The sequence below is a fragment of the Gobius niger genome (genome assembly GCF_951799975.1).
Source record: "Gobius niger genome assembly, chromosome: 2".
Taxonomy (NCBI): domain Eukaryota; kingdom Metazoa; phylum Chordata; class Actinopteri; order Gobiiformes; family Gobiidae; genus Gobius; species Gobius niger.
Window position 1 is genome coordinate 25,535,939 of NC_136853.1, and position 24,518 is coordinate 25,560,456.

A 24,518-nucleotide genomic window follows, 5' to 3' on the forward strand; every position below is an offset into this window, starting at 1 on the left:
ATTCATATTCACTTCGTATTAACATGTGGATTCAAAATAGACTCTTGATCTTCAAAGTCTCGACTGCAGCAGTTGGACTTGAGGTTTTGGAAAGAACACAACTAGGCATGGAGGAGAGAGAGAAATTAGTTCAGACAGAACAAGAAAATGGAAAACGGAAAGTTACATTTGAAATGAGAAAGTACAAAATTTGTTAGAAAACACTGATGGACAAAGGTCAAACAAGACTGACTTTTTGAGAAGACTCGCCTGGTCAGGCTGTGTCCTTCTTGAGGTATTTCTTCATGACTGAAGCCACATCTTCCCCCTCACTGCCCTCTGCCTCTAGTCTCTCTCCCTGAGGTCTGTCCAACCTCCGCATGGGCCCGCTGCCCTGTGAACTCCCTCCTGACCCTCCCGAGCTGGACGACTCAGTCTCTGAGGACCTCCTGCTGCGAATGGATGGAGGCAGCTCCCCAAAGTGTACACTCAGCGCCCTGCGCCCCCCTCTCACTGAGCAGGCCAGGCTGCTGGTGGACTGGGCTCTTCTAATGGCCGGCAGGATATCTGAAGCCGCGTCATCCCTGTTGTCTTCAGCCAACCTGCGGTTTTGAAATACCAAAGGTTCTGATCCAAGTGGGTGCTCACCACCATCTTCTGTGACCAAATTACCCAACATACAGCGCCTGAGCAGCTGGGGGGAGCGCTGGGCTGAGGAGGCAGACCGCAGGGGCTCCTCTGGGTCTTCCTCTGGGATGGATAGAGAAGGAGGGAGGAGGTGGTGAGCTGCAAGAGAGGATGCTAAAGAGGAGAGATGGGGCAGTGAGGGAAGAGACGAGACGGAGTCACTGGAGCTGAATCGTTTTGTTCCAGTAGACACTTCTCCGACAGAGTGGGTACTAGCAGCTCGAGATAGCAGCGGAGAGGAGGGTTTCAAGATGCTCCGGGGCTCCTGGGCCCCTTCAGGGCTGAGGGACAGAGCTGAGGCCCTCCGCCGCAGAGTGGACGCTGCTGTTGTTTGGTAAACAGGCAGAGACGCGGTACTACCAGCTCCATCTGTTGTGTCAGCTGCACCTCTACGCTTACGAAGACCCTCCAACAGCTCGGACAGAGCAGAGGAGGATGGGGCTCGAGTTAGACTTCGGTTACCTGCCCCAGTCTCTGGACCCTCATCATCGAGGTCCACACAGGAGCTAAACAAAGCAACGTGACATTTTGATTATTGCTAATACATTTCTGTAAATTGAATAAGAAGATAAGAGAAAATGTAGAATATACCGAAAACTGTAGGTACTAGCGGTGTCTGCAACAGATTGGCGCCCCCCGTGTCCACTGATGGTACTACCAGTATCATAGAAGGAGCTGCCTCCTTGAGACCGGGCTCTGGGTACCCCCAACCAGTGACGGATGCCCTCCCCCACATCTTCTGTTCCAACAGACCCAACGCTGGAAACTGAGTCACTGCAGAAAAAAGGCATAACAACTTACAACAAGGACCACTCTAAATAAGAAATGAACATGCACACAAACGGATAACTCCGGTGGTCAAACAGATCCCATAACAACACAGCAAACTCATGGTGAGTTTACGCTGCTTTTGGGGATTCAAATCATCTTCACTGGCAGACTCAAAGAAAAAACTTTGCCCTGCATCCTTTTAGTGAGCGCCACAAAATGTGTGGCATTGATCCACATAGTGAATTTATTAATCTGCTTTCCCAGTGTTTTCGTGCCAGCCAGTAAGATGATTATATAACAAATCAGGCAGTTTAAATAATAATCACAATATTACTCACTTATTTATGCAGTTAGCTTGGCATGAATAGTAAAGCAGTTGAATTTGTGTAAAAGATTGCCAGCACATTGTTAATAGCGATGGAAATACAACTAGTTTCCCTACAAGTTATTTAAAACTCCAGTGTGTTGTTTTGCCACACTACTTAACCAACTACTAACAAAAATCCAAAGCTACAAGCAAAACCATGTAGACAGATGAGGTTAAGGAAATGGACTGAGCACACAGACACATGGCAAATTCTGTCACGGACTCTTACAGGTCTTTCTTTCTTGTTAAAGACTCCACAGCAGTTTGAACACTGCATCGAAGGAAGTGAGGTGAGTAGTTGGGTTTACATTTATTTTTGGACATGTTTTATTTCCTGCAATGAACAGTCAGTCACCTTTCAGAGTCGCTCTCATCACTGGACTCCACTTCCTCCAGGGCCGCCTGCAGATCCACAATGCGTCTGATGGATGTCTCAAGATCGGCCTGTAGTGCCTGCCTGACGGCATTCAGCTCTTCCACCTGCATTTCCTAAAAACACACACCGTGTCAAGGTTGAGAGGTACAGCGACTTACTCACCTTTCAATAGCCAGCTGTGTCTTCATCCCCTGATGACTATTACGGACCGGAGGGCTATTCCAGCTCAACAATTAAACCTGCTCTTTGCCATATTACCCCATCAGTCAAACAGTGAGTGTCCTATGGCATGTGTCCGCTCTAAAGGCGTGAGCACAGCCTCAGGCATTAGTGATCAGGTTATATTGAAAACAAATTGTTAGATACCCACGTTGACATTGAGGGAATAATGTGATTTATTATTTCATCTGGTCTTTTGCGGTCTCTGTCACAGACGCACACAGGCTCGCAGGCTTTCAAAGTTATTGGTTTTGTTGGCTTCAGAAGACGGGTGTGGGTGCAGCAGTTGTCATAGAGACGCATAAGCATACATAAATGTGTGTGTGTTTGCTCATAACCTTGAGGAGACAATGAGGATTAATCACAGAGAGAGAGAGAAGGCAGGGAGAGGGAGATGACGTGAACAAGGAGGGTGAAGGCGGGTGGCGGCCCATTAGCTGTGTGTGTGTGGCTGTGTGCGATCGGCAGGTTGCTAAAGGACGTTGCTTTGTGTCTGCGATGCTTCATATTGATAAAAACTACTTCAGTATCTCCTCTATGCTTACCGCTGGGCAACACAGTGGTACAGCGTTTATGGTTTTCGGTACTTCGGACCCGAGTTGATAACTTTTTGCGCAGGATTTTAGAGGCAGTTGCGGTGAACAGGTCTGGGCTCATTCTACACATTAGGACATGGCTGGAACATGTAGGGGGAGGAAAATACTTAATTTTTACATTTTTAAACTCCATATAGTCCCTTTAAATCAGTATTAAGTAAGTCATGCCCCTAGAGGCCATAGGCGCCACTGCAGGTGTCGTAGCGTGTTACGTTTTTTTACTCATTAATTGGCCAAGTAAATACTACACTGGCAGAAATGATAAAGGGAGAGAGGGATATTGTACATCCAATTACACAATGGAGATTTTTTTCACTCAAACATGGCTGTAAATACTGTTTAAAGTGACGTTAGCCCGCAGTTAGCTTTGCCCGTTGGCCTGTTGTGTATTGGTGACTCCAACCCGGAGGCAGGAAAGTTGCAATTGTGGTTTTCTGGTCAGAGACACCAGGGGGCGATGAAAGACCCCCAAACACCCCATTAACACTTGTATTACCCCCAGAGGGACTATGGAAAGGATTTATTATGGTAAAGAAGTTACTTAGTACTGCTTTAAGTCTAAGGTAAAGGGGATACCGGTACTTAGAAATTTGATGTATTCTAATTTATTAACCTGTTATTAATTATAATGTTATCTATAAATACATCTTTATTCACAATTCCACAATAAAAGTGCCTTTGGAAAAAAGTAGTTTTGATCAAAAAGTTGATTTGAATATGATATATTCGCACCTTGCCGCTCAGATGTTCCCGATGGGTTTTAATGCAACAAGAGTTTTAACAACTTATCTCTTTACTTGTTAAAACTGCATGTAGTTTTTAGACATACGTGCCAGCCCTGTGACACTATGACGATTAATAGGACTTTTAAGCAGAACCATTGTAAATCTGGTCTTATTTAGTCTTAATTTTAGTCAAAGTGTTATTTTTGACGACTAAAATTGGACTAAAACTAAATTAAACGTTTTTCATGAGAGTAAAACTATGACTAAAATGTCCAGATATTTTAGTCGACTAAAATGAGACTAAATAAAAATGAAAAGGAGAGACTAAAATCATCCAAACTTCTATTGATCGTCTGAAAGAGCCTCAGATCATGTAAATTCTCTGCCAAAGGATCAGCTCTGAGCTTTGTTCATGTGGAGCAGCTCCATGAAGCAGAGGAACAAGATTAAACATGATTATAATGAATATTATCAATGCAAAGTCGACTAAATTCGTCTTAAATTTAGTCGACTAAATTTACTTGCAATTTTAGTCGACTAAAACTAGAAATTGAAGGTATTTTTTTGACTAAAACTAGACTAAAATCGAATTACATTTTCGTCAAAAGACTAAGACTAAAACTAAATTAAAATATGTTGTCAAAATTAACACTGCAAACAAACAAACAAAATGTACTCAAATGATCTTGGGCCTGACTTAGAAAGCACTCATTCGACCACCATCGACGTGCATGTGGGGTGTTAAGGAGTCTGCTGATTGTGTGGTTATTATAAAAATGTAATGAGAAGTTTTAATGGTTCAGACAATTCAGCAGCTGTTGTTATTTTAATGACCGAGCCAAGGCATTCTGAAAGTGGGGCACATTTACAAACAGTGCATTTTTAAGACACTGCCAAAACATTTGTAATGTTTATGGCCCTCTGTGTTCAAAGGGTAATGTCCTCTAGGGAAGAGCCACTGTTTGTCAAGGGCTGTGTACCCTTCAACCTTTTTTTGGTACCAGTACTTTAACGGTACTTTGATTGTTATACCGATACCTGAACAATCCTCAAATAGTGGTGCTTCCCGGTACTGTGCTGGTACCTGTTACCGATACCCAGCCGTAGACGTGGCATTGGTGAGGATCGATTTGGTGTGACCTTAGTGAGAAAAGTACCAGTTCCATGCGTTTGCGGCCGCTGTCCTGCTCCCTCTGGATGAGATCCTCCATCTCCAGCCTCATGTCCTGCAGACGCTGTTGGTAGTAGCGAGCGTTCTCTTTCTCTCGAGCTTCGGCCTGGGCACTCTGCTCCAGCTCCTCCCCCAAACGCACCACGCTGTCCCTGAGGCGCAGCACAAGCACCTACACAGGCACGTCGTAAGGCCCAGAAATATATCAAAAATATAGAAGATGCTTAATGTTACGTGAAGACCTCACCTCAAACCGCTTGACTTGTCCTCTCTGAAACTCCAGCTTGTTCTCCAGGTCACATACACGTGCCTCCTGTTTACTGACAATGCTGCGCCCCACTGTGGACGACTCTAGGAACTGCACTCGAGACACACTTTGCTGGAGCTGCATCGGGAAAAGTGTAGGAGAGGGAGATAATGAAATATCTCAATATTTTAGGGAACTTTCTCTGTAACAGTAATGAAGCTATATTTTATATTTTACATCAAGTATTTTTCTGGAAGCTGTTTTTGCATTTTTTTTGTTGTTGGTTTCTTGACACTGGAGATATCATTTATTCTCAATATTGTAAAACAGCTATTTCAATATTATCTTGTAGACCAGGGATGGGCACTTAGGGGCCACATGAGTAACCTGAACTGAGTTAGAAGGCTACACCAACAGTAACTAGAACTTATTACTGCTCAACTTTTCCCCACCAAATTATATGTGGAACTCGCTTGATGAAAGGAAAAAACAAGACAAAATAACAGGACTGATGATAAGTAAATAAAGGGGCAAATATCATCATCATCTTCTCTGCTCCTTTTCATTCAAACTGTACTGACTTAGCAGTTTTGTTGTGAATATTTTAGTGTCACTTTTGAACTAATCAAACAAATACAATTAGTAAAATTGAAAAATATTAGAGATGTGCCAATCCAGCTTTTTTGCTTCTGATACTGGGGGTTTGAGAATCTGATATTAACCGATGCCAAGAGACTTTATTTAAAAGTGGCTGCTGTAAGTGAAAAGATGTTCTTTATTGTGAGATATCAATGAAGTCTTATCTTTCCCTGCAAACAAAATGCTGCATATACATAATCAATTATTTTCATTACAACTTGTGCATTACAAATATGTTATATCAGTTATTCTTTAACAGCATTTCATAAGCTACAGTGCAATGGTGGTTGGACCAACCATTGGCCTGATTTATCACAGTCTGGTGCCTTGACTTTCCAGAATTCTGTTCTGAGCCATGGAATTAAGCTCTACGTCCATCTGCTCCACAGCTGCCCATCGGCCTCACTGTCGCTCTGTTCCCAAGACCCAGCTTTCGATCCCAGCATTCAACCAGATCCACCAGAAACAAAATCTTACCCAAACCCAACTACAGGAACACCTACGGACAACATCCCCTTTTCTGTGAGCTCACCAGGGCCTAGAACAGGATCCCCCTCACCATAAGAACCATACAGTCACCTGGACTTTTTAAAAAGACTGTGGTGAAACATCTGGCCGACGGCTATCGCTGTGACCACTAGTGACGGACACTGTAGTCTCACACCGGTGTGTTCCTCCTTTTGTGTGTGACGTATGTTTTGTTTAGAGTGTTCAGCTGATGTTGATGCTGTGCTTGTGTGTTCTGAATTATTCGTAAAGAGAGTCGATGGCTGGACAAAAGGGCTCGGGGGCCGCAGTTTGACCACCTCTGTTGACGTGGCTTGTACAGTACCGGTCAACACTATTTACACTCTTACGATTCTTACTGAAGGCATTAAACTATGAATAAATAAATATAAGTAAATATTTTAACTTCTTCAAAATTTCCTCCCTTTATTCTTGGCATGTTCTCAGTGAGCTTCATATGGTCCTTGTCCCTGTAAAGGTCTGTGAAGTGAAAACCGTTTCTGTTGACGACATCGTGAAGCTCATTCAGAAAATTGGAAATGTGCAAAGCAGTAATCAAAGCTATTTTAAAGATGTATGTATGTATCTCAACTTTTTTTTTGTTTAAAACATAGTTCCATATGTGTTCATAAATGAACGCCTTCAGGGTGAGTCTACAATGTAAATAGAAATAGAAAAAACAATACATAAAAAGCGTGTCGAAACTTTTGACCTGTACAGTACTTTATATTGATAGCATAGCCCACGAAGCACAAAGGGGAGTATTATTTTCTCACTTACCTCTTCCTGAAGAGACTGTCGCTGTTTTGTCGCCTCCTCAAGTTCGGCCTGCAGCTCTCTGATCTGAGCAATGTCACTGGAGGACTGCACAACAGAACATTTAGCATAAGTTTCCATTTCAACTCAGCTATAGGCATATAGTTCAATACCTGTGCAATGAGAGCTTTGTGCTTCTTCATGAGTTCATTCAGATCTTCTTGGTCTTCCTCAAGTCTCTTAAGGAGGTCCACCTTCTCGTGTTGGAGCAAGGCCAACTGTTCATCCACCTGCACACATGTTGAATAAACGGGAAGGACTGAGCATTAGAACAAACTAAACAAATATGTAATTGTTTTTGTTGTACTCACCACACTCTTCTGTTTGCAGATGTTTTCTAGTTCAATCTGAGAGTTCTCCAGCTCCTGGGCAAGAGTTAATTGGAGGTTCTCCAGCTCCAGACGCCTCACTTCACTTTCCTCAAACTGTCACATTTACAGCAGAACATTTATAATATGCAGGCATGCTACGTGATATGAGAACAATTGTGATATTCGATAACTGTCTTGAATATTGCAATGACGATATTATTGCAATATTTTACCACAGGACAGACTGCAATGGCTGGTTGCGCCGCTTTAGGACCACGACACTAGGGGCTGACATTGCTGCAGTACCTCCATATAGAGGCGGCAGAACAAGCTAGTCTTCCATAAGCTACCACTGCACTTTAGAAATTGAAAAAAAGATAAGGCTCGGTTAGGCAAAATGACAGGGACCAGGCCAGTTTTCGTAAGGAACCTTTTAGAAATCTCGTATACTAATGAGGGCCGGGCTTTGATTGACAGGCCGTTGGCATCAGAGCTAATGGCGTGGTTACAACTGGACTATACGCCCGACCAGAGCCGAGTCTACAGTGAAGATCCCGCCCTTATGCCCTTTTTAGGAACATGCTACGTCAGAGCTGGGTAGGAGGAGTCTGTAAATCCGCCATGATTTCCCCCTCGAACGTAGTTATTATGGGAAATGGGGAGGAGTGAGGAGGAGCTGTCTATTATTTTTTATGGTCTATGGCAGACTGTCCATTTACCACATGGCTGTACTGTGTTGTTCATATCCTGATCTCTTAATATAACAGTGCCCTCTGCTGGACACATGTGGAATTCTTTCCTTTCTTTAATAAAGCTGCCTCCTAGTAGCTGAAGTGAGCATTCTGGTTATTTCTTTAAAAATTCAAAAACTGCACAGGAATGGGCAAAATACTTTTTTTTGGACATATTCAGAAATGTGTGCACTACAGTCAGGGGCCGGATTGAATGTTTGACACCCCTACTTTAAGAAGACGGCAGTTATTTTACGCTATACACATTGTGGCTCTCTGCACTGTGTTCCGGACCTGGCAGTGAAGGCGCTCAATCTGGTCTTTGCCGCCGCTGGGCTTGTTGTCCTCCGCGTTGTTGATGGTGGCGATCAGCAGCTGGGCGTCTGCCAGCAGCACATGAGTCCGTTTCAAATCCCTTCGCAACTTCTTCTCCACGTCAAAGTCTCTGTGACCCACCTGCAAGGAATCAAGTGTGTCAGGTTGTGTCCACGTGAGAGAACAACCTTCTGAAGAGACTGTTGATACTGAGATGGAGGCAATTATTCAGTGGTATTATTTGGGTGACCTTTTAGAATGAATACCTCTCTAATTACTGTACTTATACACATGATAAATATCTAAAATCTGTTCTCTCTAATCAAGGTCAAGAAAAGAAGAAGAATCATGTCAGGAACAGTATATTGTACAGTGTCATCTGACGTTTAAGTACACACATTTTAACCGAATGAATTTGTTACAGATATATTTGTCATGAAGTGTCTGACACATACAGACAATGCTATGACGCCACTGTCAGTGCAGACCCATTAAGTCTGGATGCGTTTGTTCTTCATTCTTCAACGTTACATTAAATCATCATAAAGGGAACAGTGGAGCGGGTCATCTTTGCGAGTACCTGGTCACAGAGTGTAGCTATCAGTCCCTCCAAGTCGTGCTTCTCGTGAATCACCATCTGTTTCTCCTCATACTCCTGCTCCAACTGCATCTCTAACTGCCTGAGCTGCGCACATCACAAAAGGAACAACAAGCTAAATGAGTTTCCATAGTCCCAGACAGGAAATTTGTCCCTGCAGGGCGATGCGAAGTGATAAGCATAAAAACTCAATCATCATCTGCAGCCCTTAAAGACAAACACAGCCTAATGACAGAGGCCATCAGTGTGGCTCCCAACCTGTGACAGAGCTTATGAGACAAAGAAGAGAAACACATCTTGACAGTATGATGCTGACTGACCCGTCTTTGAGAGGACTTGTGAACATCCTCCAACTCTTCTTCTTTATCTTCCAGCTCCTTTTGATGGATCTGCTTCATGCGCTCCATCTCCATTTCGAAACGCATGTGGATCTGTAATAGGAACGTATGCAGTGAAGACGCAGGTTATGGATGTTGTAGGAATACTGTATCTGAAGAGCAACAGAGGCACCTGTTGCTGTTGTTGTATTTTGGCAGTGAGTTTGGTGATTTCCTCAGTCTGCTCTCCCGCCTTACTCTCCAAGAGGCGCAGCTGCTTTTTGAGGTCGGGTAGGGACTCGGAGGCCAGGTCCAGGGGCAGGCTGAGGTCTCGGATCTGAGCACACAACTCATCCTTCTGCTTAAGTAGACGATCCACTTCCGACTGGCTCTCCTGTGCACAATATAGCAAACATGTATCACGCCTTTGGTTGAAGAAGAAATTTACGAAAACACCCACCTGCAAGTTGCGGCGCAGTGTGTACATTTCTGTCTCTAGACCAGTGTTTTCCTGAAAAGCTTTGTCCTTTTGCTCCCGCTCATTCTCAGCATCCTCTAACGCCAGAGTCAACTCACTGTCAAACCTGCGAACACAAACCCACAAAGTGAGAGTCGTGCAGCATAAACGTGCCACACACAAGGACATTTCAAAGCACAAAGTATGTCACCTCTTCTGTTTGCGCTCCAGCTCGTGCATGCGGCTCTGCAGGCTGTCGGTGAGGACCCGGGCATCCTGAAGGTCAGAGGTCACACGGCGACAGTGGCGTTTCAGCTCCGTTAAGCTTCTCCTGGACTGCTCCAACTGGGCCTGTAGAGTCGCCACCTACACACAGAGGTATCGAGGTACACGGTGCATCAAAAGTCTTCCAGGTACTTTGCAGCAGCGTCCGGTCTCACCTTGGCATCGAGCTGTTGACGTGTCTGTCTCTCTGTCTCCAGTTTTTCCTCAGTCTGCTTCAGTCGTCTGCAAAGAAATTCCACCTCTGTTTGGCAGCACTCCAGCTGCATGGCCAGCTCGCTCTCTGAGGAGAACAGGTTGGACGCAACACTGTCAGCTGTGGCGGTCGCAGTCAATGTCAGACGTCTTTGTTTAGGCCGTCACGAACTGTCTCTTAACCACATCTGACCTGTTGCCACCACTGAGGGAAGCAACTCTTTCCACATTGAACACAGCAGAGTTCCACTAATGACAAAGACCTCACAAACACTTGAACCAACATTCAGAAACCATTTTTGCAGCATTGTTTGTCACTAAAGTGAACGAACGGTATTATTACATGATCATCGCTATATTCTAATAAACAAAGCTGTTACCTGTCGCTGCGCCTCTCTGACTCAGTGCGATGGTCGACTTTTGTTGCTCTTCCTCTAGGTGCTTCTCCAGTGTTTCCATGGTGACTTTGCACTGCTCCAGACGACACTTGTATGAAATGACAAGACAAAGTTGCTTTAAAGGAAGTAACACAACAAAATGTTTCCTAGAGCAGCATTTTTTGGATGTCACTGACAGAAAAAAGACGACTTTTGAAAACACGAGGAGTTTTGAAAGTTACATGAATTACCTGCAGATCCTTGTTTTCCCGACACAACCTCATCCTCTCAGCCCGCTCCACATCCAAAGCTTGGCCCACTGCATCGCCACGGAAACGCTCGTCACTCAGCTCAGAAGTGACAGCGGTGACCTGAACGCAGAGTTAAATGTTGGTGTTACCTCTTTGCTGTGAAACCACTGTTATGAATATGTGCTTTTTAACCTTGGTCTCCAGGCTGTATGTGCTCTGCCTTAGCTCATTCCTCTCCTTCTCGGACTTCTCCAGACGTCGTCTCAGAGCCGAGATCTCATCCTGAGAGGAAACGACAACTCGAGATTAAACTACTGGTGTGTGTTGTCCAATTAACTTATACAGAACTACAGTATGAATAACAAAGATACAACTATATACAACTATATAAGGCAAAAAGCATTAATAGCATTAGCATGGTCCATAAATGCTTTTGACATGCTTTGAAAACCTTAAAAAATAACTTTTCAGGCAAATAGATACAAAGCTGCATATTTCCAAAGAATAATAAGAGCATTCTGATAATTTGTGTACCTCTTTGGCCCTAAGTTTTTCATTGTCCATGTTGACGTCAAGCAAAGGACGGACTCGGCAGAAGAGTTTCCACCAGCTCCATGTAGACACAGCCCTCAGAGCCCTCAGGTTCCTCTGCAGGCAGCTCACTGCCATCTGCTGGACCTGAGAACAACAAACAGAACAAAATATTTACCTACAGTGCCAACAAAATAATGAATATGGCTCTATCCATATATAGAGATTTGTGTAATGTAAGAGAATAATAAATAATGAATGTATTTTATAACATTATTTTTACAACTCGTCTGCAGTGTCACTATAATTTCTCAGGGTCCCACACAAATACATTGACCAAGACAAAGTCAGGAAAGATGCTGGAATCAGGTAATACATGTGGGCTATTTCAAATGGTGCACACATTTTATATTGCACTTTCCCACCTACTTTAGGCACTCAATGCACTTTACAGCAAGGATCCGGTCACCCCTTCACTCTCTCATTCATGCACCGATGTGCACAGACACTGGAGGCGAAGTGGGTGAAGAGTCTTGCCCATAGACACAACAACAGTGTGAACCTGCAGGAGCTGGGCTAATTCATCATCTTAAGATGACCCACTCTACCATCTGCACCACTGTCGCCCCCACGGGGGCCTGTGGTCCCTGAGCAGGTTGATGATTGAAAACTAAATATTAAAGTTGTATTTTATAAATATAACTAACCAGATCACAGCCTCTACAGTATTACAGTGATCAGAATACTATAATAAAATTAATCTCAGACTTACACTATACAAACACTCTCCTAACACTCACATATACATGCAAACACCTTATCATTCATAGCCACATTGATTCCTAATGTGTACGGTTTTGTTTTGACAGCAGCAACATGGGAAATCCTGCACAAATCAGACGCTGTTAGCAAATTATTCCAATAACTAATGTCATTGGATGCTCTTCTGTAAAATGTTATTAGCATTTACAATCATTTAAGGTGCAAAACATTTAAAATGTGGTTTAATGATGTTGGATACTGCATTTTGAGGTTTGGCTTTTCTAAAATATGCTGTTTTCAATCAAAAGCATTATTGTATTAAAAAGTCAATGACTCAAACCTCTCAAAGTAGGAGCAGCACCATGAATGATGTTAAAAAGTAAGCAAAGATTTGAGTGTATGATCAAAGTATCGAAATAGAAATATATATATATTCAACAAGAATAATTGTTTTTTATCATAATAATTGACCTCAAATGTATATAATAAACACAGGTTACAAGGCTGTCTTGCCAGTCTGCGACCAGCCAGTCATACAGTACAGAAAATGAGACATTATTGAGTTTAAATACATGTGCGATGCCTCTGTGGTCAGTGACCCGAATATGTCTAAAATTTGAGAGGATTAATTCAAGGAAAAATGATTCTGTTACGATTTAATCTTTTGGGACCTCTGAGAAACAACTTTGATTTTGTTTTCATTTATAAAACTATCTGCGTGTTTTGATAACACAAGGCAACAGTTAAAGGTGCATTATGCAACAACAACAAAAAAAGAAATTCCATAATGCACCTTTAACGGTAAGATGTCTGAAGCCGGGAAGTACGTTTTTCGATGGGTTTCGAGTAGCGTGACCATACGTCCCGAATACAGTCCCGAAATCAGAGCTTTTGTACCAAATCCCTTTCTAGCCCAAACCCAAAAATGATCCTAGTCCCAGATCAGCAGCAACAACTGTCTGATTAAAGACCTGTCTACTACTGTTTCTTAACAATAAACAATTGGATACATTGCTTCATCAATTCAGCCAAGCTGTCATCAACGTGTTGGTGTTATTGACAGACAGTTAAAAGGACTATAGGGAGTTTAAAAATGTTAAAACTAAGTATTTTCCTCCCCCTACATGTTCCAGCCATGTCCGAATGTGTAGAATGAGCCCAGACCTGTTCACCACAACTGCCTCTAAAATCCTGCACTGTCACTCAAAAGGTGTCACTTCGGTCCGAATTGCCGTCATGCACGAGCTTAATATAGAAGGCGCAGTTACACATTTGGCCTGAGGTGGCAGTAGTGAGTATGAAATGGCTAACTTGCATCTAGCCCCTTTAAATGATCTTACTCACAGCACAAACTCCCACCTGAAATATGCGATTTTACATGACTACATATTTAATGCACAGAGGAACTCACTTTAAGCTTCCTGTATCGCTGGCGAGCCAGATGTCCCAAACAGGAGGCCTGTAGACGGACCAGCCATCCAGTCACCTGCTGGTCCCTCTGTTGCTCCAGGTATCGCAGCACGCCTCGCTTCATGAATATCTAAGACACACCAGAAACTCAGCAGTGGACTCAATTTTATTTATTTTTTACATTAAGCCTGAACACATTCTCACCCTGCTGGCTCCCAACACAACGCTTTTCCTGTCCACATCCAGTTCGGCCAGCAGCTCCTCCACCGCCTGAGAAACAGCACATTATGACAGACCATTCCAAACCTACACTTACAGTGCCTTTAACAGGCGGCAACTTTCTTTATGACCTTTCTTTCGTCATGCATAACAAACATTGAAGCGTAGCGTTTCATGATTGGAGGGGACAAAGCCTGGAAATGAAACCTGAAGTCACTCAAGGTCATGTGATCAGGATACCCTAAAAGACAAGGATAAAGTACAATATATGAGAAATACATTCTATATTTTTTTAAAGGTACAATATAGGCTAATGATTCTAAAGCTTGTCTGGTGACTTGGTAGTAAGTAGACTCCACTATAATAGTTCTCTCCTCTTCCTAGTAAGAAGAGTTTAGAGCTTTACAATGTTATATAACAACCTCACCAGTTCGGTACAGCTGCAGTGCTGAGAGTATCTGAGTTGAGTGGAGCTGGACTCTGAGTGCAGGGACATCAAACGTTCCTCCCTCAGACTTAGCACGCACACACTGAAAGAAGACTGGTCTGGCTCTGCGAATGACGTTAACCAGAGCGTCCTATAGCACATGAACAACATAAATTTATTATCAATCATGCTTATTATATACACACTTTTGTGTAAACACGTACAGCCTGGAGTTTCACAGCAATGCACTGGGAGTGTCTGCGTACGGCTGCCATTCCTCCACTCAAGGTTTTTCTGATGGTGCCGTTTCTCTGCAGGCAACGCTGGCTGCTTCCCTCCAACCCGCCAAGACCACGACACAGAGGGGGCAAGGAGATCTTTGGAGTGAATAGGGCCTTCACTGGATCGCTAAGAAAAACAGTTTTCAAAGAACCGTTTTAATATACTCAACACTATGAACATTGTGTTACACTGGTAAGATTCACATAAAACAGAATTAACACTGTTTGGAATCACTTGTATATTTCTACCAATTCCATCCATCCATTTTCTTCCGCTTTATCCGGGGCCGGATCGCGGAGGCAGCAGTCTGAGGAGAGATGCCGAGACTCCCCAATCCACACAGACCTCCTTTAGCTGTTCTGGGGGGACCCAGGCCTGCTCGGAGACATAGTCCCACCAGCATGTCCTGGGTCTTCTCTGGAGCCTCCTCCCAATGGGACATGCCTGAAACCCCAGAAGCTCCTCTGGGGTGACTGAGCTCCTCACCCTATGTCGAAGGGTGCGCCCAGCTACCTAGCAGAGGAAACTTATTTCGGCCACCTGCATCCATGATCTTGTCCTTTCAAACATTACCCAGATCTCATGACCATAGGTGAGGGTGGGAACATAGATCGATCAGTAAATCGAGAGCTTTGTCCCCTGACTCAGCTCCCTCATCACCACAACAGTCCGATACAGCGACCGCATCACTGCCGACGCCGCACCGATCCGTCAATCAATCTTACGCTCCATCCGTCTCTCACTCGTGAACACGACCCCGAGATACTTGGACTCCTCCACTTGAGGAAGCCACCTTTTTCTGGTGGAGAACTATGGCCTCGGATTTGGAGGTGCTCATTCACACTCGGCTGCAAACCGCTCCAGTGCACTCTGAAGGTCCTGATTTGATGAAGCCAATAGAACAACATCATCTGCAAACAGCAGAGACGAGATCCTGAGGTTCCCAAACCGGACACTCTCCAGCCCCTGGCTGCGCCAAGATATTCTATCCATTAATAATGAACAGAAGAACCGGTGACAAAGGGCAAGCTCCTGCTGTCATACAGGGAACGGACAGCCCTTAGCACAGGGCCCCGGACCCCATACTCCCGGAATACCCCCACTGTACACCACGAGGGACAGTGGGACACAACGCTTTCCCCAGATGCACAAAGCACAGGTGGACTGGTTGAGTGAACTCCTGTGTGACACGACCCGGACGAAAACCACACTGTTCCTCCTGAATCCGAGGTTCGTTTATCGGCCGGATTCTCCTCCCCAGCACCCTGGTATAGATCTTACCTTATTAATTCAATGAAAGGAATTTGGTGTCTTGTCTACTGACAAAAGCTGTAATAGCATTCTGAAGATTGAGGTAAACTGAGTAGAGCTGTAGCTCAGTGGAAGCAGCAGTGTCCAAACATTTGGTTAAACTTGAATAATGTGTTTCTGTCAAATCTGAGCCGGTGAAACTTACATGGTGGAATTCTGAAGCAGGCAGATGGCGTTGGAGGCGGAAGGGTTGTTCTGGACAAGCCCAAACCAACCAGTCATGTCGTAACGGATCGGGTCACCAGACAAGAGATGGTTAAGCTCGCACTGGAGAGGCTGCTCACACTGACGTACTGCAGACAAACACATTTACTCATTGTAATGGTTTTGTCACAGAGTGCGGCAGTGATTGTGATTTGTACCGGTGCCGCTGTAGTACTGGCAGACTCTCTCCAAGACACTGTTCTCACTGGAGGCTGGTGTCGCCATCTCCTCATCCAGAACCCACAAGAGACCGCGGGGGTCTCCATCTGCTGCTCGTATCTAAAATACAAACACACATCACATGCATCAAACAGAGCGTGACAGGCACTCTCTTTGTTGAAAATGTTCTTCTGAGTCAGCATCAGATATGTATTATATAGAATATACATAGAGACTTATTTAGTTTTGTATCAGGAGTAATAGTGCGACACCTGTGGAGGAGGTTGGTCAATGGCTGACACCAACTCAGACGGGCTGTTCTCTGGACACTCAAACTGCACTGGGATGTTCTCCTGAAAAACACCATGTGTTAAACATGATTTCAAATGCCAAATTACTCACCAGTCCATATTAGTGGCCCACAGTGACTACACTGTCTCCACGGTCTGATCAGTGAATGTATGACAATGTGGAATGTCAGAGATGATTTTTGCATAAAACCACATTTGGTCAAATGTGTTTTTTTCCAAGAATACATACGTAATATATATGTAAGTAGGCTGAAATAATATTTCCCCTTAATATTTGACTTTTATTTGTTTAACCTTTTACCAGGAGGTCCCTTGACATAAAATGTCTTTTTTGACAGAGACCTGCATTGCGCTGTCGGACATGAACCTTATGGCGCGCGCATGTCGGTATTCTAGTTTGACTGAGAGTAGCAGCACCTGTTCATATCTCTCGAGCGTGTGTTTGAACGTGTGCACGTGGTAATGCTCCAGCAGTCTCTCCTGGAGGTAGTTGTGACAGAGCTCGGACCATCCCGCGCCTCGCTCCTCCCCGCAGTGTCGGGGGTTCCTCGTCCCGGGTGTGTCTGTGATCATCACGGAGGCCAGAGTCAGCTGCTGACTGCACAAGGCCCTGGGAAGGACGCATGAGCACAATCGGTCAAAACCATCACGGTGGCATAGTGGAGCGTGCCGATGTTAGCCTATCAACACTAAGGTTGAGCATTTTGTGAGATAGGCTACCTGTTTATGAGCGAAACAAGAGCAGTGAAAAGTTCTTCGTAAAGACCAGCGGCCATTCCGTCGAGGCACTGGGATGCTGACAGCCGGGGCCCTGCACATAGTGTAGCAAACGTGCATAGACTTGAATAATGAAGACTGTGAAAAGGCGCCATCATTTGCAATTTATTACATTTATTTGCCAATTCTCACCTTCATCTGTTTCCGCGGACACACTCCTCTCTCTGGCGCCCCCAGTGGCTCTTTGTAGGATCTGCCTGAGGTGATGTTTGAAGACTGCAGTGTGTAAGTCATCTCCCTCACAGCCCAACACACTGCTAGCCACCTGGGAACTGTCAAAATTAGCAAACTGTCTCCTGCCCACTGCACAAATACAGAAAAGAAAATAGATTACTTGCAGGACTGTATGTTTGCTTCATAGAAATGGAAAAAAGGAAATATGGGGTTTGCTTAGGCAGTGTAATTGGTGTTAATGCTGTGTTACCTCTGCTGGCTCCAGCAACTCCGAGATGATAAATACCAGCCAGCACATGCCATATTGCCTTCTGCTCACTGACAGAGATGCTCAGCATTTCCATGGCATTTAGCAGCTTGGTGAAAGCAACAGATGCACGCTGCTTCTCTTCAACCTACAAACAGCAAAGCAGAGCTGTATGTGATCAAGATAGTCCTGCCCTATCCTAAACAACTGAACACATCAACATTGTTACATACTTTACCTTGGTGGGATGAAAAATACCAAAGGAGTTGGATTCAGGCAGTTGGTGCATCTGTAGCTCTGTTCTGTTAAAATAACATAAACGATACAAAGATCCACATTATACTGAGGGTATGATGATGATGATGATGATGAAATATGCAGTACCTCATCTCTGTACTGAGTCCTGCAAGCATCTGAGCAAAGACCAGGAAGTTACTTTCTCCAGGGGATTTTTGACACACTTTCCATTTGTCGAGCATCAAGGTCTGGAGAAGATGACACATACAGGACAGTCACAGTTCAAGAATAGAAGTCATGACTCATAAGTATGTTCTGTGTTTGGGTGTATAACAGGTGCATGTGTGACATGCCTGAAGGTGTCCTGCAGCTGCCTGGCCTGCATGGTTAAAGTCCAAGGAGAACACCATTGCAAATCGTGTTGAAGCGTCGCTGTGATGAGAGGCAACACAGCCAAAAGACCTCAAAATGGTGAACATAGCCTTCACTCGATCCACTGAAAAGAAAAACACCATCACTAATGGTCTGGCTCTGACTGCAGCTGAAGTACCCACCATTGATGTTGCTGCCAGCTGTCCCAGCTTGTTTGAGAAGGGCGATCGTGAAGGCCTGACAGGCTGTGGTTTTGCCTGTCCCGCTACGACCCAGTGCACACACACTGTGGTCCCTCCTGCTGCCCACCATGGACACATACACCTGTTTGACCAGAGCATCGAGAGCAGGGGGGGCATCCCAGGCAGATTCTCCACGCCGCGACTTTGGGGTCTGTTTCGAAAGGTTCAGTGAGTAAATACAAGTCACATAATGGCGGCATTCAACCTACTTTACTTAAATTAGAAGATAAAGAACGAAAAACGAAAGTAGCATTCTACAAGTCCCTTTAGATGCTAACTATACCTTGCTGTTGACTTGCAATGGAGGCCAGAAGTTGACCAGGTTGGGTCCAGCGTGAGTGAGGGGCGTGTTGGCCTTAGCTCTGCTGATGAGTGTGTGTAGAACGCCACATTCATTCACACTTTGGAGGTTGCTTAGATCTTCACAGAGCTCCAGCTCTTTAGGGTTGCACTGTGAAGAGGCCAGAGGAACTGTTCAGGTACCTCGTATTTTGGACAAGTATACCTAATTAAAAAAAATGATGACCATGATCTACCGTCTCAATGTCAAACTTCGTGACATCATGCAGCGTGCCGTCCGTCTGCAGCCGCACCCTCACTTTGCCATCTGGTAGTTCAGGGGTGCCTTCATCAGGCTTCAGCTGAGTGGCTACAACAAATCCATACATAGTTAAAATAAAGTTTATTTTGTGGGATTGTCCTTACTAATGAACACACGAGATATTGCCGGTGTGTAGCCATGAGCTAATTTACAGATATTGTCTTGCTCTCTCACTCACAAACACTTCCGCATTCGTTTTGGCTATTGTACATGTTTTTGGTCATAGGGAAAACCAGAGAGGCATGGGCAAAAAATCTTAATTAACAAGAAGAACTTGAAAAGAGAACATATTAACGGCTCTCAGCACAACTCTGCACTATGTAAATGAATGTTGTGATGCCTGTGGCTATAAAAGTTATGCAGGGTCAAGGTACTGCGCTGTGAGCCATATGATGAGATCATTGGATTACTGCTGCACAGTAATCACATTCAGCAGATATGCAGGACTGAAAGGCCTCTGCAGATGGAAGGAAGAGATCTGAGCACATATGGATCAGCATCAGGGGACCGATCTCACCACGGCTACTATGTCACAGACTAACACATTATAAACCATTGTGATTGGATTAACAGGCTCTGTGCTAATCCCATAGCGCATTACACCAAATGAGTGAGATTATTTCACTGTTTACACAAATGGAAACATAGGGCAACACTGTGGTGACACTAGCTAGTAATGACAGAAATGATTTAAATCGTACTTACCAAGAGCGAATCCGTCTTTGTGGATACACCAAACTGTCCCAGCTTCATACCAGACATCTCTGACCTATTTGAAACATGACACACAAATAATGAAATGATAAATCAATCTCTAACAATGACTTGCTTCAACTCAAGGGTGGGTAATATGCCCACCAAAAAAAAGCCTAAATCACGATTTTGTCACGATTCTTGCACACGTAAGTAAAAGTAAAGTCGTCTGCAGCGTATAGCGTAGTGTAGTTCACACTTTACCGTAATTGGATAAATTGCCACATTAAAAAAGCAGAGTGGGGAGAAGTGTCTGTGTTTGTGCAGAGAGCGACTAATAAATTAGATCAAAAATAAATAACTGAACAAAATGAAAAGTATAGTCAAGGCAATTTTGGGGTAGATTTGTTCATATTTGTGGCACTATTTTAAAATGTATAATTCAACGTCTAATATAATATTTGAACGTCATCATAATTTGCATCCAGCCCGCTGAAACTGGGAGTCAAAATGTTATGTAGTATTCCCAAATACATGTATGACATGACCTGCTGTATGTCCAATTCAATACTTTATTACCAAATTACAAGTCATGAGGGGTTTGTGTCATACATTGCAATGCATACATAATCATCACCGTCAGCTCACATTCAGCTGCATAAGTTCAGTCTTTACTCTAGAGAGCCAGTTCTGAGGAGTTTAAAAGGCCAAGTGCTACATTAGATCCTGGATTAAACGTATTAGTGACATACCTCTTTCCTCTCGTGCTCCACAATGGTGCAGTCTGCCTGCCGGCCCTCTGGCTCCTGCCTTTTCTCCACTTTCATCTCCTGCTGTACTACCTCCTCAATCTTCCTCTTCTCAGCTTTGTTCACTGTCTTCACAGCAGACGACACACCCTGTTTGGTCTGTGGCGATGTCGCCTCTTGCAGCGTCACCTGTACATTGTCGGGAGTGACTAATTGCCTTGGAGATGGAGACGTGTGTTCTGATTGTGCCGAATTGTGCCGCTGCTTTTGAACCATGAGTTGCTCAGCTTTAAGGGACATCTCAGCTTCTAGAATCGGAGGAGTCTGGTCCGGGAGGAGAAACTGTTGCACGAGGTTGTTGCTTAGTTTGCAAGGCTGATGGGAGAAAGTTTCCATTGGTTAGCTTCTTGTGAAAGGAACCGAGAGTATTTTTCAAGACACAATTTGATGATAAAAACAATTGCTTCTGATTTGTTTGTATGATATGCATGCTTTTATCACCAGTCGTATCGACTACTGTAATGCCCTGCTTTCTGGTCTTTCCAAAAGGAGTATCTCAGGTTTACAACTTTTACAAAATTCAGCAGCTCGTGTCCTGACGAAGACCAGAAGGCGGGACCACATTACACCGGTTTTAGAATTGCTGCATTGGCTCCCCGTGTGTTTCAGGATCGATTTTAAAGTTCTTTTAATGGTTTTTAAATGTCTTAATGGTCTTGGTCCTTCTTATCTTTCAGAACTGCTTTTAGCTTATGAACCTTCACGGCCCCTTCGCTCCTCCGGCAGGGGTCTCCTTGTTATTCCTAAAGTCAACAAAAAGACTCATGGTGAAGGGTCTTTCCAATATTACGGCCATTGCCTCGGGAACGACCTGCCGGAGGAGCTCAGGGCTGCAGAGAACGTTCATGTTTTTTAAGAGCAGGCTCAAGACCCACCTTTTTAGCTTAGCTTTTAATTGATTTCTATTTACTTATTTATTCAGTTATTTTTATTATTATTTATGTTTATTATTATCTTATTATACTAGTTTTTAGTTAGTTTCATATATATGTTTTTATTATGTATGTTTATTATTATGTGTTTCCTCTGAGGGAGCCCTCTGCCCCGGGAGCGGTGGTTGGCTGTGGCTGTGTGGGCACTGTCCTCTGGGTGCCCGGATGGAGGTGTGGTGCTTCTGCTGCACCTCCGCTGGGTGTCCGGTGGTGGTGCCCTGTGGCTGTGGCTGATGTACCGCTCCCGGTGCAGACGGCTCCTCTGATGGCATTTCCTTACCTGGTTCATCTGTACCCAGACTCAGCACTACGTCCATTATCTCATCGTGTGTGTGTGTGTGTGTGTGTGTGTGTGTGTGTGTGTGTGTGTGTGCCTGCGTGTGTGGCTATGGGGAGGGGGGTGGGGTGAGCAGTGTTGTTGTCTGTTTGGAAGAGTGGGTGGTTGGGGGGGGCGGGAACTGCTTTTAATCTGTAAAGCACTTTGTGTTACAACCTTGTATGTAAAGCGCTTTATAAGTAAAGTTTTGATTGATTGATTTGAAAGAAAGAAAACACTCACGACTGCCTTTGCCTCGTCTTTGACCTCTGGTTCTTTGAGTTTGGTCTCCTTCTCTGAGTCTCTGACCAGCTGTTTGAGGAAGCCCCCTGGGACTGCAGACAGAGGTGTTGGTGGGACTGCGGCGGACACTGGCGTCTTCTCCTCTTTTATCTGTTGTTTTTTTAACACACCGCAAATGTTATAACTATGGGATCGAGACACTGCTTCAGTCACAAATCCCACACAGAAACCAAGACTGCAGAGTAAAGAGACTAAACGTGCCATAGACCGCAGCAACTGATTGAACGCATGTCTCAAAACTTATATTAGTATTTCACGTCACTCATAATGCAAAAAGTTAACCCATCTTGAAGCTTCATTGTATGTTTGAAGTGTGGTCTCTTTAGGTTGTGGCCCACTCACCACAACACTGCTGCTGCTATACAACTATTACCACTAGCAGGATGTTGCTTGCCAGAGGATCCCGCTTCACTGACCAGGGCCTGTTCAGATGATGGGCCACTGGTGTGAACTTCCAGGCAGATCGCCCGGCATCAGGGGAGTAATCTGATCGTGGAGCAATAATCAGGTACTGCAAAACTTGGCCATAGGGCGTTCTAATGGCCTGACCTGCTCATTGTAGTGGGCTTCACAATCCAATCATCCTTTGTCATATTCTGACGATGTTTTCAGAACAACGACTACTACAATTACTTTTTCTTTCTAAAGTTTTGCCTCTGTCTGACTGTTGTTGTTGTTAGCTGTGTTAGATGGTGGACACACAGGTGTGGTCTCCAGTGTTGGGCAAGTTACTTTAAAACTGTAATATATTCTGTATTAGTAGTTACAGCTATAAAAATACAATGTTTGCGTTCAGTATTACTGTTTCAAAAATGTAGCGGAGTTACACTACTTTGAGTTACTTTTGAGTTACTTTTGGCAAAATATAAACCGAAAATAGTAATAATGTCACTGAGCAAAACTGGAGTCAAAGATTTACTTTTCCGTCTCTTTCTCCCAACATTAGCTACACACAACAGCAGATCTCATACACCAGTGTCCGTTATTTGGGGGGAGTTTGGCTTTATTTCATTCATACATTTAAATGCACTTGTAACTCAAGTTACTTGAATTGTAATGAGTAATATATTTCAGTATTTTGTATAAGTAATATGTTATATTCTTTAATTCAGTGTTTTTCAACCTTTTTTGAGCCAAGGCACATTTTTTTTCATTGAAAAAATCACAAGGCACACCACCAGCAGAAAATGTTATCATTTTAAACTCGTTCTCATCAAAGTGCCTTGAATAGGAACGCCGTATACACGCTTTTCAATCATGTGACTTTTGTTGTTGTGGCGGCCATTTTGAATACCGAAGTAGCATTATGTAGTGCTACAACATGTACCAATATCTCTACTCTATTAAAGACAACTGTGGCATTTTTATTTACTCCTAATCATCGCTTAAGAAGATAACAGCAAAAACACGGCCCCAGAGACGCACGTTTATGTGAAGAAACCAATGAGTCAGTGTTTAAGCTGCTCAAGGTGTTAGCATGCTACCAGTTAGCATTTAGCTTAAACAGCTCAGCTCTGACCTCTCCATGAGAATGCACTGAACTACAAACATCTAGCCTTGGATACAACATGTGACAGAGGTCAGAGCTGAGCTGTTAGTAGTATTTCCTCAGTGTTCATAGATGTGAGCCACACGTGTGTTGATCGTGTTGAAGCCATTGAGAGTTGATTGATGACATTGCTAACCGGTAGCATGCTAACATCTTGAGCAGCTTACACACTGACTCAGACTCTGTTGACATGACAAACTGTAAAAATCACAGCGAAAGGTTTTCTGTTTCCTCTTTGATGTGTTAATTTAGTCTGAGGAGGAGACAGAGCTGCTACGTCTGTGCTGCATTTTCTGGTTAAATCACATAAACGTGAGTCTCTGGGGCTGTGTTTATTCTGTTATCTTCTTGAGCAATGATTACGAGTACACAACAGTGTCACTGTCAATCAGTTGTCTTTCATTTTCATCCTGAGTAGTGATATTGTTACATGTTGTAGTACTGCATAATTCTACTTCGGTATTCAAAATGGCCATTGAGACTATGCGTGATGTCATTGGTAACGCATGTATAGTCTCACTAGCCACAATGCCACTGTCACCGCCACCTGTCGCATCCATGCATCACTAATTCTCTTGTCTCAAAGAAATTAGCTCCCTGCAGCCACTTACTGATATGGAAGATTTTTACATGGTCTCTGCTGATCACTAGACAGCACAGACACTCGAAAGCGCTACATTATTGGTGGATAATAATGAATTTGTTTTAAAAAAAAA

The 24,518-nt window shown here is 43.8% G+C and overlaps 1 protein-coding gene across 1 annotated transcript; it reads right to left on the reverse strand.

Annotated features, from left to right (window-relative positions):
* On the reverse strand, positions 1 to 22,810 carry myo18b (myosin XVIIIB; the record flags this gene model as incomplete). The annotated part of the gene is made up of 42 exons (XM_079552181.1): positions 1 to 1,172; positions 1,258 to 1,440; positions 2,034 to 2,075; positions 2,160 to 2,293; positions 4,878 to 5,063; positions 5,139 to 5,276; positions 7,065 to 7,148; positions 7,214 to 7,330; positions 7,412 to 7,525; positions 8,437 to 8,598; positions 9,038 to 9,142; positions 9,376 to 9,486; positions 9,566 to 9,766; positions 9,833 to 9,956; positions 10,041 to 10,195; positions 10,270 to 10,394; positions 10,687 to 10,792; positions 10,935 to 11,054; positions 11,127 to 11,216; positions 11,469 to 11,612; positions 13,639 to 13,767; positions 13,842 to 13,907; positions 13,988 to 14,097; positions 14,284 to 14,434; positions 14,508 to 14,691; positions 16,022 to 16,169; positions 16,239 to 16,359; positions 16,512 to 16,592; positions 16,968 to 17,160; positions 17,271 to 17,361; positions 17,460 to 17,630; positions 17,752 to 17,896; positions 17,987 to 18,050; positions 18,133 to 18,233; positions 18,339 to 18,481; positions 18,540 to 18,750; positions 18,883 to 19,050; positions 19,136 to 19,248; positions 19,906 to 19,969; positions 20,646 to 21,017; positions 22,194 to 22,428; positions 22,803 to 22,810. 42 exons carry the CDS (start codon positions 22,808 to 22,810, stop codon positions 254 to 256), a joined length of 6,429 nt encoding a protein of 2,142 aa, XP_079408307.1. The 3' UTR covers positions 1 to 253.
* Positions 22,811 to 24,518: the final 1,708 nt, after the last annotated feature.